Source organism: Epargyreus clarus, unplaced genomic scaffold (assembly GCF_041222505.1).
Source record: "Epargyreus clarus isolate Ecla_fem2 unplaced genomic scaffold, WU_Ecla_fem_2.2 ptg000019l, whole genome shotgun sequence".
Taxonomy (NCBI): Eukaryota; Metazoa; Arthropoda; class Insecta; order Lepidoptera; family Hesperiidae; genus Epargyreus; species Epargyreus clarus.
In genome coordinates, this window is record NW_027332227.1 from 16,629,311 (window position 1) to 16,642,015 (window position 12,705).

The 12,705-nt window shown below is 41.9% G+C and overlaps 2 protein-coding genes across 2 annotated transcripts; one reads left to right on the plus strand and one right to left on the minus strand.

Moving 5' to 3' along the window:
• Positions 1 to 7,039: 7,039 nt before the first annotated feature.
• LOC140750028 (suppressor of tumorigenicity 7 protein homolog) lies at positions 7,040 to 11,729 on the minus strand. Its single transcript, XM_073083320.1, has 4 exons — positions 11,357 to 11,729; positions 9,612 to 9,809; positions 8,741 to 9,538; positions 7,040 to 7,397 (listed from the first exon to the last, which is right to left on the minus strand). The coding sequence occupies exons 1-4, from the start codon at positions 11,501 to 11,503 to the stop codon at positions 7,098 to 7,100; spliced, it is 1,443 nt and encodes a 480-aa protein (XP_072939421.1). The 5' UTR covers positions 11,504 to 11,729; the 3' UTR covers positions 7,040 to 7,097.
• Positions 11,730 to 11,939: 210 nt separating this feature from the next.
• On the plus strand, positions 11,940 to 12,320 carry Uqcr11 (ubiquinol-cytochrome c reductase, complex III subunit XI). Its single transcript, XM_073083321.1, has one exon. It carries the CDS (start codon positions 12,077 to 12,079, stop codon positions 12,251 to 12,253), a length of 177 nt encoding a protein of 58 aa, XP_072939422.1. The 5' UTR covers positions 11,940 to 12,076; the 3' UTR covers positions 12,254 to 12,320.
• The last annotated feature ends 385 nt before the right edge of the window (positions 12,321 to 12,705 follow it).

Genomic DNA, 12,705 nt, shown 5'->3' on the forward strand with positions numbered 1-12,705 from the left:
TATGGCACCCAAGCTTTCACAACGCTACGTACACTTTAAAAAACTTTGGGAGTTACAAAAAGTTTTGACAACGATCGACGTACGGGCTAAGCGCGTAGCGATCGCGCTACGAGCTACGGTCGCGCCGCGTGGCTGCCGGCCGCGGACTGGCGGCGCTGCCGGAGCCGGGCGGAGCCGGCGCCGCCGCGCGCCGCGCCCGCCTGTTGAATACGGCGTCTCACCTGCCTCCGCCAGTCTTGCCTGCCTGCCATTAAACAGCCTGACACCTACTCAATACCCTAAAAATCCCTTGCGACGTTCGGAATCTATTAATCGGTCATATTATATTCCTTAATCTCCGCTCGTGGAATGCCTTAATGTCAAAAATTCAAAACACCTAGGTAAGTAATCAAAACGTCGGAGAACCCAAAATTTCTATTGAGCTAATTAGTAATAGGTCTAATTAGTACCTAAATATTGCCTTTGTAGCTAAACGTGTAACTATCAAAGGGTCTGTATAGCGGAATGTCTATTGAGAAAATTAGTCTTAAACTTAAAAGAAAATTAACTTGAGAGATTTACGGAACTCCTTGCGCACACAACATGCGTAGCTAACTCTTACATAGTACTAAGTATAACTAATAAATTTTGACCGGTATGTATATACATTAGTATGTACACCTTAGCGTTTCTGGTCGGGAATTCCCGGGAAATCCACGATGAATCGGGACGGGAAAAATGAGCTAGGGTCCCGGGAACTCGGGAACTCTTTCATACTGAATCCCATCCGACTTATACTTAGTTTACCTTTTATTATTATAATCCATTTTTATTGTCTTCAGAAGACTGCATGTCCCTTGTACAAATCTGGCTAGAAAAGGGCGTGATATTTAATTACTCATTGTTAAGACTGGAACATTATTTTGTTAATTATCCGTTGTGCATCCGCCTGCGGTGCCTGGGATTATAAATTCGAAGCCCTCTATTAAGAGACAAAGTTCCTAACCACTAGTATAATCAGTATTTTGTGTTTATTAATTATTTTTCAAGTATTTGGAGGGCGAGACAAGCTTTCTACCCATCAATCAGCAATGACAGGTCCACTGCCAGAGTAGACAGCTTTTGTAATGGAGACCGTGTCTAGGCAAACGTAGTGTGGGGCGCCCTCCTGCAAGGTGGCGCGACGATTTTCGCCTGGAACTAGTTGGATGAGGAGAGCCGAAGACCGGACTCAGTGGCGTACCTTATGTCCAGCAGTGGACTAACGTGGGCTGAAGATGAAAGCCAACAGTTAACGTCTTGACGCCATAAGTCTTCACTGGCTTGAATACTTACAAATTCAGACAATGAGGAATTTGGAATAAGAAAGCACTCCATAATTTTTCAGACGTAAACTAGTTGAGATGGATTTTTCGAATAACCCCATTCGCACAACAACTTACAGGTTATACGAGTGTGACATGGAGTCGAAGGCATGATTTTTTCCTTGTCCATTTTCATTTTAAGACCCATCTATTGTGAGGCATTGTGGGTGTGACGTAGGTTTTGAAGATGATAAATCCATTGTGGTTCGACTCCAGCGGCACCACGCCACCCCAATTTCTACCTAATAACGGAAGTTTTAAACGCTTCTTTGTTCCGGTTTGAAGGGTGTGGTAAGGGAAACAAACATTTTCAAGGCGTTCCAGCTTAGTCCCCCCTACCCCTGAGGTAACAGTGCATCTGTTGCCTCTGGTAGGAATTTAATCTTATCTGGGGTTGATTACAATTGTACAAGGGACACTTACTATCAGATGGACCGCGTGCTCGTCCTATATTATAACAAGTAATTTAATTAAAAAATCAAAAACAATCAAAAACCCGAATGCACTAAAGGCTGAAGTAGAATTTCTGAAAATAATGAAATAGTCGTTACATTATTTTTATCCAGAAAGCCAAATACAAAGTTTCATAGTAGGTATCTGCTTCAAAAACAAAAGATGTTCAAACAATATTTTCCTATTTTATCCTCGTAGTGCCCATTTATGCTATATAGAATACCTATGTATATACAGGGTGTCCCGTAAGTACCACGACAAACTTGGGGAGAACATAGGTGCGGGTTTGACCTCTCTGGGAAAAAAAAATACCTTAGTAAAAGTGACACCGTTTTTGTACTATGAATTGTTTTAGATTTATTTTTTTAATTCAGCCCTCTTCATCTTCTTTCGTTAACTGCGTGTACAAATTTGGCAATGCAGTGTTTATTTTTTCTGTTAAATACTATCAGATAGTTGGTCTATCATACTAAAATGTACATTGGTTAAAAGATGTAAAGGAACCATGAAAAAAATAGGGCTATTTGTAGATTTTAATTTTTTTACTATTTTTTCCTCAACTTTGACTATTCGCGGTGAAAAAAATGTACTGAACTATAAGTAGGTACATATTGCTCAAAAAAATATGTCTAGTTAATAGAAATTTCAAAAAGGTACCACACTTACTATTTAAAGTTGAAAAAAAAAGTTAAGGCTGTATTTGCGCGAAAGGGACTGAAACCAACTAAAACGTAATGATCGAGTTTTTATTTAAATTACGCTTACTACCAACTCAAAACGTGTCAAACAGTACAAAATTACATCATTGACTAGTTAGACACTTGAAAATATCATTCTTCACTTGTAAAAACCAACTAAGTAACTAAGTAGCAAACAAAGTAATACACTTTTTCAAGTCAATTTTTACCTACTTTTAACTGTCGTGTTGAAGTGAAACTTTATATGTGTATGTAATTTTAATGATAATCCCATAATTTGGTATCTTGGAACTGATCTGACGATGGAGCCAGGGTGATACTCCAACTCTTCAGCGACTAAGGGTAAAAACTGGTAGGAGATCTACCATCCATGTCCTGGCCGAGTTCCGACACAATCCGCTAGGGGTGCTAATTGGAAATAGTATGGGCCAATACGTAAACAAATACCAAAACAGTCATACACGTAAAAACTCATGGTAAGGGTACAGACCCTCACCTATGTTCTCTTCAAGTTTGTCGTGGTACTAACACCTATCTAAGGGCACTCGGGTCGTTGAGATGAATATAATGACACCTTATTTGTCGACATTCATCCAGCCATTTGTTAGATTCGATCAAATAAAGAAGGACATACATACTCGTACAAGATACGCGCGAAATACATAACCCTTCCTTGGCAGTCGGGTAAAAAAGGACAATGCTGAGGTCTTGCGAATTTACTAAGATCACTATAATATTGGCAAATGGAAAGTGTGTTATGTAGTCGCCATTGATGTTAACGCGAAGATTTTTTCACTCCATCAGCTTGAACAAATTTTAACGCTGCGGTGAACAATTTGGGCGATATGACACAACCTTGTTTTATGTTGGCTGTTGTTATGGCTGCCACTAATGGATTGTTTTCTAGCTTTGGTTGTGTACTATGTACTCGGTCCAGCACAAGAGCGGCTCTTTATACACAGTTTAAAATCTCGATGTACCTACAGTTGATCAGGCATCGCTGATTGTGAAAGTGATTCGAAGTTGAAGAAGATTTTCATTAGAAGTTGAAGATATTGCTGATGAAGTTAGGTAAGTATCGATGTTATATTGACATTATACTCTACTTTCATACAATAATACTAATGCGACATATACAAGTCGCGTTAAAATAATCTTGACACAAACATACCTACGTATCTTATTTTAGTTACCATAAACCAATTGTTATTAATATTGAACTTAATGATTAAATTTATACTTAAGTTTATATTTATATAATAATTAAAAATTAAAAATAAAACAAAATGTTTATATTCATTTCATAATCAACTTTAAAAAATATTGATTACAATTTTATTAGCATTTCTTTACTTATTTCATTAATTATTTAACTCAATATTGTTAACTTATTTCAAAACGAAAGGAACTTCGTTCCAATCGGGTGTCCCACATGTGACTCCTTAGACATTTTCTTTATAACAGGAGTAACAGACGAGCATGCAGTCCACCTGATGGTAAGTGGCTACTGCCGCCCATGGACATCTGTAATCAACCCAGATTGGATTAGATATTCCTACCTGAGGTCGGCCACAGATACGCCGCTACTCTTGAGGACTAAGTTGGAATGCCTCAGAAAAGTATGTCTCCCTTACCACACCCTTTAAACCAGAACACAGCTGTGTTTAACACTGCTGTTTTGAGGCAGAAATAGGTGTGGCGGTGGTGCCGCCGGAGTCGAACCACAAAGAATTCTACCACCTTCAGGGTGAATTTTTCAAACAGGACTTCAGGGCCAAATCCGAAACTATAAGGATTAACGAAAAATGCTGAAAGGAGTTGCCGAGCGAGGCCGATTTTGATAAAAACTAAAACTGCATCATTACTTTCTTAAAATATCTTTCCCTAGCCAGGAATCGAAAGATTTTGAAAAAAATACATCCTCTATATTACTCCACTATCTGATAGTGCCGCTTAAAAGAATCAAATTCTGGGAAGTAATGATAAATGACAAATGAAAGGAAAAGCTTCAAAGTAGGATGGTCAAAACGTACCAGACGACGAAACGATGGCGTCACTATATGCCATATATATGAAAAAATCCCTTATGTTTTAAGGTCTTAAAAAACACAAGAAATGTCTTTCTATGTAGCCACAAAAAAAAGTTAATAATTTCTTTCAGTTTTTGTAACTTCTTCGAAATTATTTCGAGTAATAGTTTCAGAACGCACCTATTGACGATTCATTTCGCGTATGAAATGACTTGGTATTCAAAAAATATAATTATTCAAGTTTTTCTGAATAGTTGTAAACTGTTATTCAATTAAATTAGTATTTAGGCATTAAATCAACTACTATGTTGATTTATTATGCATTGGATTCTTGTCATAAAAAATAATTATGTTGGTTCATAGCACGTATAAGCGTTTTGTTCAAAAACATACAACGGAACGTCATTTGTCATCGACAATAGTTACATAGTCTGTGGTCATCGACCCATGCTATTGATTGACACCCGGCAATCATTCGCATTCGCATCATACTCGCTTCACTTGTTGTTGTGAATTGTGATACGTACTGTACTTTTGGATAATATTCTTCTCTTGTTTTGACCTTGGCATTGTTTTACGGACTGATATCTACACTTGTGACGATTATTCTGGTTTTGATTTCTGGACACCGATTTTGCTTTTTGGATATTTGTGATTGTGAGTTTGTGAGAGACATCATGCAGACGCCACAACTAGCCCTGCGATTGCTATGTGCTAATAAGAGGCAAAATTAAATCCAGACACATTTCGAGAAAAGTGTATTATGTTTATATATTAATTGAAAATAATGTGTCTGGAAGGGAAGCTATAACAGAGTATTGTTGTAATTGTCTAGTTGGTAGAAGAACGGTTGGGTGCTGTGCACATGTTATGACAATTGTGTGGTACCTTGGGTGGGCCAGGCATCAGCCGACAATATCAGAGCCAGCAGCATTCCTCGATGCTGTAGTTGTAAGAGATGATGATGAATAAAAAGTATTTTTGTCAAACCTATTTCTTTCATTTAAGTGCTCCTACCATTACATCTCATTTACTCCTGTAACTTACCAGTACTCGATTTGTCAATATCTATTCAACTTGAGTATTGAAGACTGAAAGACAGTATGTATCTAGCGACTAACTCTCTTCAGCCAGAATAAATTGAAGTGGTCAAACCACAAAAAAGCCTTGTAGAAATACTTCACGTGTGATGTTGTGCCATCCTTGGTTTTCTATACTACACGTTGTGCAAGTTAGAGCATTATATAAATATATCTGATAAACGGACAAGGGGACTTGTGCGCTTTGACAGATGTCCCATTTTTTGGGTAATTCTCTGAGAGAAATCGCAATAAATAGAAAAGAGATCGCTAATTACCCACTCGCTTATCGTTAAATACATTTTTAGGCTACGCCGCACTCGGTTAAAAGGTAGTTGTTGATCCTAACCTCAAAAGTATAGTTGACGTTTTTATAAAAAATCGTGGCTATTTAGATATGATTTTCAAACGGGATGGTGTTTACAACAAAAGGACAAACCAATCTAACTATAGTTTAATTTGGGACATGAAAAATAAAAGTCGAGTCCAGCTCCTATAGAAATCTGGCCATTGTTCTTTAAGAAAATACATATTTTTTCATATTAATTTGGCAGTTAAGTTCCTGACATTAACTTAAACATTGCGCGTACTTATTTAATAAATGTTTGTGGCCTAATGTTTCAACAAATCATTCGAAAGCGGACATTTTCTCCTCCAAGAATTTATATTTTTATGTTCGACTTAGTTAAGGTTATTTTTAGGACTATTATAATAGATTTTCAACTTCCTATGCGCGGATTTTCGTTTAATACAGATATAAAGATGACAATTTGCGAGAATGACTTTTTCGAGTCAAAACCCAGTGATTACTAAACATAGAGATATAGAAAATCATATTTAACGGTTATCTATTTTTGTAAATAAATCCTAAGAACGGCGGGAACATAGTTGCCAACCTATTACTTTCCCATGCTAAGCCGTACTTATGTCATGGTCATAACATCGAAGAATTAGTAGATTAACCAACAAATTCTTCGATTTTATGACTAATGCATAGTCCTTAAGGGTAATACATAAGTCATATGTTATGTATAATCCTTAAGGATTAGAATGCCAATGTATGGGAAAATATGTATTTTCTTCAAAATTTTCCTTTTCCTTTAATACGTCACATAACATTACTTCCCAGAATTTGATCCTTATAAGCGACACTACCAGGTAGTGGAATAATGTAGAGGGTTTATTTTTTTTTCAAAATGTGTTCGTTCGATTCTCGGCTAGAGAAAAATACATTTTAAAAAAGTAATGATGGGGTATTAGTTTTTACCAAAATCAGTCTCGTAACTCCTTTTAGCATATTTCGCTAATCGTCATAATTTCCGATTTGGCCCTGAAGGCCTATTTGAGAAATTTACCCTGTATAGTGTCGTCGGATTCATGTCAATCGTGGACGTGACGGGCATGGTGGGCGGCAAGGCGGTAATAAAACACAGGAGGAATTCGACGAAGGGTCCTTTATTGATGCGAGTCGAGGGCGACGGGCAGAGGGCGAGGTCAGACGGCGAGGAAGAAGGCGTGCAGGCGGCGCGGGTCGAGCGCGGCGGCGGCGCGCGCGGCGGCGGCGGCGGCGCGGTGCGCGGCGGCGGCGGCGGCGCCGGGCCAGCGGTGCGCCAGTAGCGCCAGCAGCGCGGCGGCGGCGCACAGCGCGGCGGCCAGCGGCAGCAGCGCGGCGGCGCGGCGGCGCGGCGGCGCGCCCGGCGCGTGGTGCGCCGGCAGCAGCTCGCGGTCCGCGCACCACGCGCACGCGCCCGCCGCGCCGCCGCCCCAGCCCGCGCGCCAGCCGCGCTCCGCCGCCTGCGCGACACACGTAGCTCCGGTCAATACACGCAATACTACCGGATGTCTATATTCAGAATGTCTAACGGTACCGAATACGTAAAACAGATGTCTTCGGGTTTTATAATTATTTACTGACTCTGTTGATAAAGCAGGCTCAAGTTTACCACAGAATAAGGATCTATACAGTATTATACCTACAGGGGCGCTGGGCGAGAGTTCGCGTTAGGGCTACAGCGCCTACAACATTTTAATTACGTCTGACATTCTTCTAGTTTTTTTATTGTACATATTATATTTTAGCCTTTACATAGCCGTTCCTTAGTAGGCGATAGGTTCACTAACATTTTGTTTTAGCGGAAAATATTAAATAAATTAATAAGTTACATAAATAAGTTGCAAATTAGTAGGTATGAAAAGTGTGTCCCTGTAGTTCCGGGACTAGAGTAGGGCTACGGTATCCCCTGCCTGTCGTAAAAGGCGACTAAAAGGGGGCTTCCGGGGTTGCGGGCGGCAAGAGTGGGAGCTCGAACCGTCCAGTAAGCGACCCCGGGAAGGACGGCGGTATGTGTGGTCGCATACCGTCGTGACCATCAGATGATTTGGGAGGAGCGAAAACTGCTCTCCCAGGGCAGTGCCCGATCGGGGCATCGCGCTTGGAGGACTCCGGTTGTGTTCCGTCGGAGATCCCGGAGTTCTCCAACAATCGATGAGGACGGCCACAGGGGAGTTTTAGTACGGTAAAAATCTCACATAACTCGACGTCGCTCCCACGTCGTCGGTTACCTGTTAAGGTTTCCCCCTCGTTAAAAACAAAAATAAAAAAATGGTATGAAAAGTATAATTATAATTTGTTAATGTTCAACGAGAATTGCTTTTGCTAAATTATCATTTTATCCATTTATTTATTTACGAATCCAGGTATTTTGCTCGGTAAAAAATCGAAATACCAATCTTTACTTGACTAAGCTGCAAAATCGTACAAGTAACTATGTCTCTCTTACCACACCTTTGGCAGAAATACGTGTGACGATGGTGCCGCCGGTGTCGAACCACAAAGGGTTCTCTCTCACCTTCAAAAAATGGTAAGTTGTACTCCACCATCGAGTACAGTTTTATGTAGATATGATACAATATAATAATTTCACTTGCACGTGTGTCGTGTACATATTGATACTCGTACTTTTTTTACGGGCATAACTACACAAGTACACACAAGCTTGTTTTAGTTCAAAGTTCAAACAACCTTTATCATAATATATTTAACAACTATAGGCAAAAGTACTTACTATACCAATTATCTTACATGTTAATAATTTATAAATTATATAATTATAATGAAAAATATAGTAATTTATTACCTGCCAGGAGATGGCGAGCAATCGCAGCGCGCCATCGGCCGAGCGCCAGTGGCGCAGATGGAAGAACGCGTACGCCACCGCCTCGCTGTCGCCGCGCTTCAGCACGTGCTCCGGCGGCAGCGTCAGCGCGCGCAGCTCCAGCAGGTACTCGGGCACGTGCGGGTTGAACTCGATCGCGCGCCGGATGGCCTCCAGCGCCGCCGCCTCCGCCGCCGCGCGCGCGCTCGCGCCCACCGCCGCCGCCGCCGCGCGCGCGCGCAGCAGCGCCGCCGTGTAGCACACCGCGGCCGAGCGCGGCAGCCCCACGTCGTCGTAGCGCGCCAGCACCGCCTGCACGTCCGCGTACGCGCGCTGCTCGAGCAGCACCTCGATCAGGTTCTCGTGCAGCGACAGCGCGTGCAGCGCGGGCGGCGCGTCGCGCGCCAGCTCGCGGAACAGGCGCGCCGCGTCGCGCAGGCGGCCCAGGCGGCGCGCGCACATGGCCGCGCGGCGCTTCACGTGCGCCAGCACGGCGGCGTCGCGCCGCGCCGCGCCCGCCGCGCCCGCCGCCGCCGACGCGCGCCACGCCGCCTCGCCCGCGCGCCACGCGCGCCGCAGCACGCGCTCCGCCTCCGCCACCGTGGGCGCGTCCTCCTCGGCCAGCAGCAGCAGCGCCGCCGCGCAGTCGGGGCTGTGCGCCAGCGCGGCGCGCGCGCACGCCACGCGCGCGGCCGGCTCGCGCTCGCGCCACGCGCGCGCCAGCGCCTCGTCCGCGCCGCCGCCGCCCGCCGCGCCGCCGCCGAACCACGCCTGGTGCTCCTGTCGACGGCGACCCACACGGTAACGGGCGCTGCGCAGAAGGGGGGCGGGACCGCGAGCGAGCGATACGGACCTGCGCGGAGAGGTTCATGTCGTAGTAGGTGAGCGGCGCGCGGCGTGCGACGCTCCACAGGCGGCCGTACTCGGCGCCGCGCAGCAGCGACATGGGGTTGCGCCACACCTTGCACTCGGCGGGCGCGTCGGGCTCGGCGCTGGCCGCGGCCGCGCCGCCGCCGCCGCCCAGCCACGGCCCGAGGTGCGACAGTGACACCTGCACGGACATATTTACACTTGCACTATCCTTAAGTTAACGATCTCAGTCACTATAACATTAAAGATTTTTTTTCTCAAAATATATATCATACAGCATACTATTACTAGTGAACCGATGACAATACACGATTTTAATAATTTTGTACCATTGTCCTTATCAACATCCTCAGGATTAACGATTTTCGAGGCGAGATTGTTAAAGCGCCTTAGACAAAGTTCATCGCAAGTTACTAGATTGCAAATAATTATTTGCTTTTTAGTTTCAATAAGGGCTCTTTCAATTTAGACGTTTTAATGACCAACATGACGACATGATTTTTTACATCTTCAGTAATGTTCGTTGATCTTTGTGCTTACGAAACCTAGACTCAGATTCTTTAGCAGCACCGGAAATGTTGAAAGATTATGTTGACATTGATAGCGCTCTCCTCACATCCGAAGCACCAACCGATGAAGATCTCGTACAGAACATGAATGTTAAGGAACAACTCAAAAGTGATGAGGAAGAGGAAGTCGAGGAAGAACCATTACCTACCGCAGAAGAGGCATTAAAGGCTGCACAATTATTATCACGATTTAATTAGCAATATTGAAAATGATTAATGTGCAATTTTTATTTTCATACATACATAAGAAGGTACATATTTATATAAAAAAGTTTTTTTTCACTAAATGCTTTGTATGACGTCCGCTTAATATGACGTGTTTGACAATTCCCTTCAATGTCATTATAAACAGATTCCACTGTACATATTTTACAGTTCTATTTTACAGTTGTGACATTGGGATGCCATATTATTACAAGCATTTATTTAGTTTCACCTGTCCCGGTGTTTGCAATCAAATCTTGCAAGCTAAATTTCAGCCACTTCCCAGAGTCCGATTGAGCTGAAATTTGGCATGTATCTTAATTATGCATGACAATGCAATCATATAAATTTAGTTTTGTTGTCAATCCAATATGGCTGCTGTAACAAAATGGCAGCATACATATTTCAAGACAACCCACCCCATATGGGTAACAAATAAAAGAGCTTAACTTGTAGAATACAACACATTATAAAAAAACTCCAGTACCAGTACAAAATGACGGATCAGGAACATATATTTGTTGAACCAACCCAATATAGGTATCAAATGAAAGGGACACGGATTTTATTTCAACTAATACTTGCTAGAAATCAGAGTCGAATGAAGCAGCTCGAAGATGGCTATAGGAACACGGTAATGAAGTGACACAACCCCAGCAGATTTGAGCTCGTATGATTTGTCTTAACAAGTACTTTGGTGCTAGGTGGTAACCAGGGTCTGATGATGCAGCTGGGTAAATAACCGAATTTAACAAAAAAATAAAACCGACTTCTATGTCACTACAAAGTAAAATATAATAACATGTTTTGTATAACATACATTGCAAATCAATGTGATTTCGGGACCTTATTTTGTTGAAATATCGTACATAATATATCCATTACTTTCATTCCGGCGAGCAACTGACCGACCATCGATGCTCTACACGAGAGCCGTGGAACCAACATGCTTTACCTGCTCGATGAAAGAAGTCCCATACTTGCGGAAGTACCACCACTCGAAGATGAGGATCAGGCCCGAAATGAGCGAAGAGGTGCCGGTCAGCGCCACATAAAACTTGGGCGTAAGCGCGTTCATAAATACATTCGGATCGAACACCATGACTGCACCGCTACACCAAATAATACGAAATATCACTGCACATTAAACACTCCTTCACTGCCCCCTTTCAATAAATTGTTTTCAAAATCTTTCTTAAATGTTTAACATTTCGATAACTGAACTCAAACTTATAAAAATAAACAATATTTTGGCTTTATTTTACTTCTTTCAATGACCGATTCACAAATCGCAGGCAAATGTATTGAATGAACTCAGTTCAATATGTCATTTTAGGATACGTTCATGAATTAAGATTATGAATAAGAAAATAGGAGAATTTAATTGCTGTGTTGCTAATATTTAATTAAAATGATAACGTAACACTTTACTTTCATCATAATCATAATAGTTTAATGTATTTTTCGTACCATTAAGGTATTTGTAAAAATAAAGGTCTCTTTGACAAAATATCTTAATTATTATCTATAAAAAATACAATGTCATTCATGTCAAAGTCATAATTGTCGAACATGCCAAAAATTTTTACGTAATATAACAGATAGCGAGAGCTGTAGTAAGGCGGAATCACCGATCATTTGATTCTGATCGCGAGATCATATAAACGTCCTAAGAATGTTGGGTCGTTTGGGCAAAAAGCACGCCGAGATCGCGGCGAGCTTCGTGACCTCCGCCGTCGGGTTCGGCGGCGCGGCGTTCCTCGGCATGCTGTACATGACTGACTGGAAGGTGGTCGTCACCAATATCCCCTACTACAGTGGAAAATTTAAGAACATCAAGATTGACGAATAAGCTGGTTTTAGTTAGTTTATTTACCGTTAATTCGTATCTTAGCATGTAATTATAAGAATACCAAACAGTGATGTGTTTCTTTACTATCATCCTGCTCCTGTCACTTCTTTTCTGTCGTGGATTATGTAAGTAACTATGGTTTCATTTTGATGGCCCACGTTTAAATAATTCCTTATTACGTTATATATGTAGTACTTACAGATAGAACTTAAATACTTTACATACAAGATTTCCACAATGTGTTTTCAAGAAAGTAAATTAAATTCATGAAATTGACCCATAGCCATTTGCCATTGCTGAATTGGTAGACACTTAAACTGACCTAACAAATATGTACTAAACCAATATTTATTTGGTTAATTATTTGTTACTTTGTAGTGACATGTTAAAAAAAAAATCCTTCACCGTTTAAGCTAGTGATAATTAATTTCAAGTTTAATTTTCAGTCCATT

Excerpts from the sequence above, each read along its gene's own strand:
- Uqcr11 (XM_073083321.1), top strand. The coding sequence starts at position 12,077 with ATGTTGGGTCGTTTGGGCAAAAAGCACGCCGAGATCGCGGCGAGCTTC.
- LOC140750028 (XM_073083320.1), bottom strand. The coding sequence starts at position 11,503 with ATGGTGTTCGATCCGAATGTATTTATGAACGCGCTTACGCCCAAGTTT. Across the intron at positions 9,539-9,611 it reads ACATGAACCTCTCCGCGCAG|GAGCACCAGGCGTGGTTCGG; the intron begins GTCCGTATCGCT and ends CGCCGTCGACAG. Across the intron at positions 7,398-8,740 it reads TGCTCGCCATCTCCTGGCAG|GCGGCGGAGCGCGGCTGGCG; the intron begins GTAATAAATTAC and ends TGTGTCGCGCAG.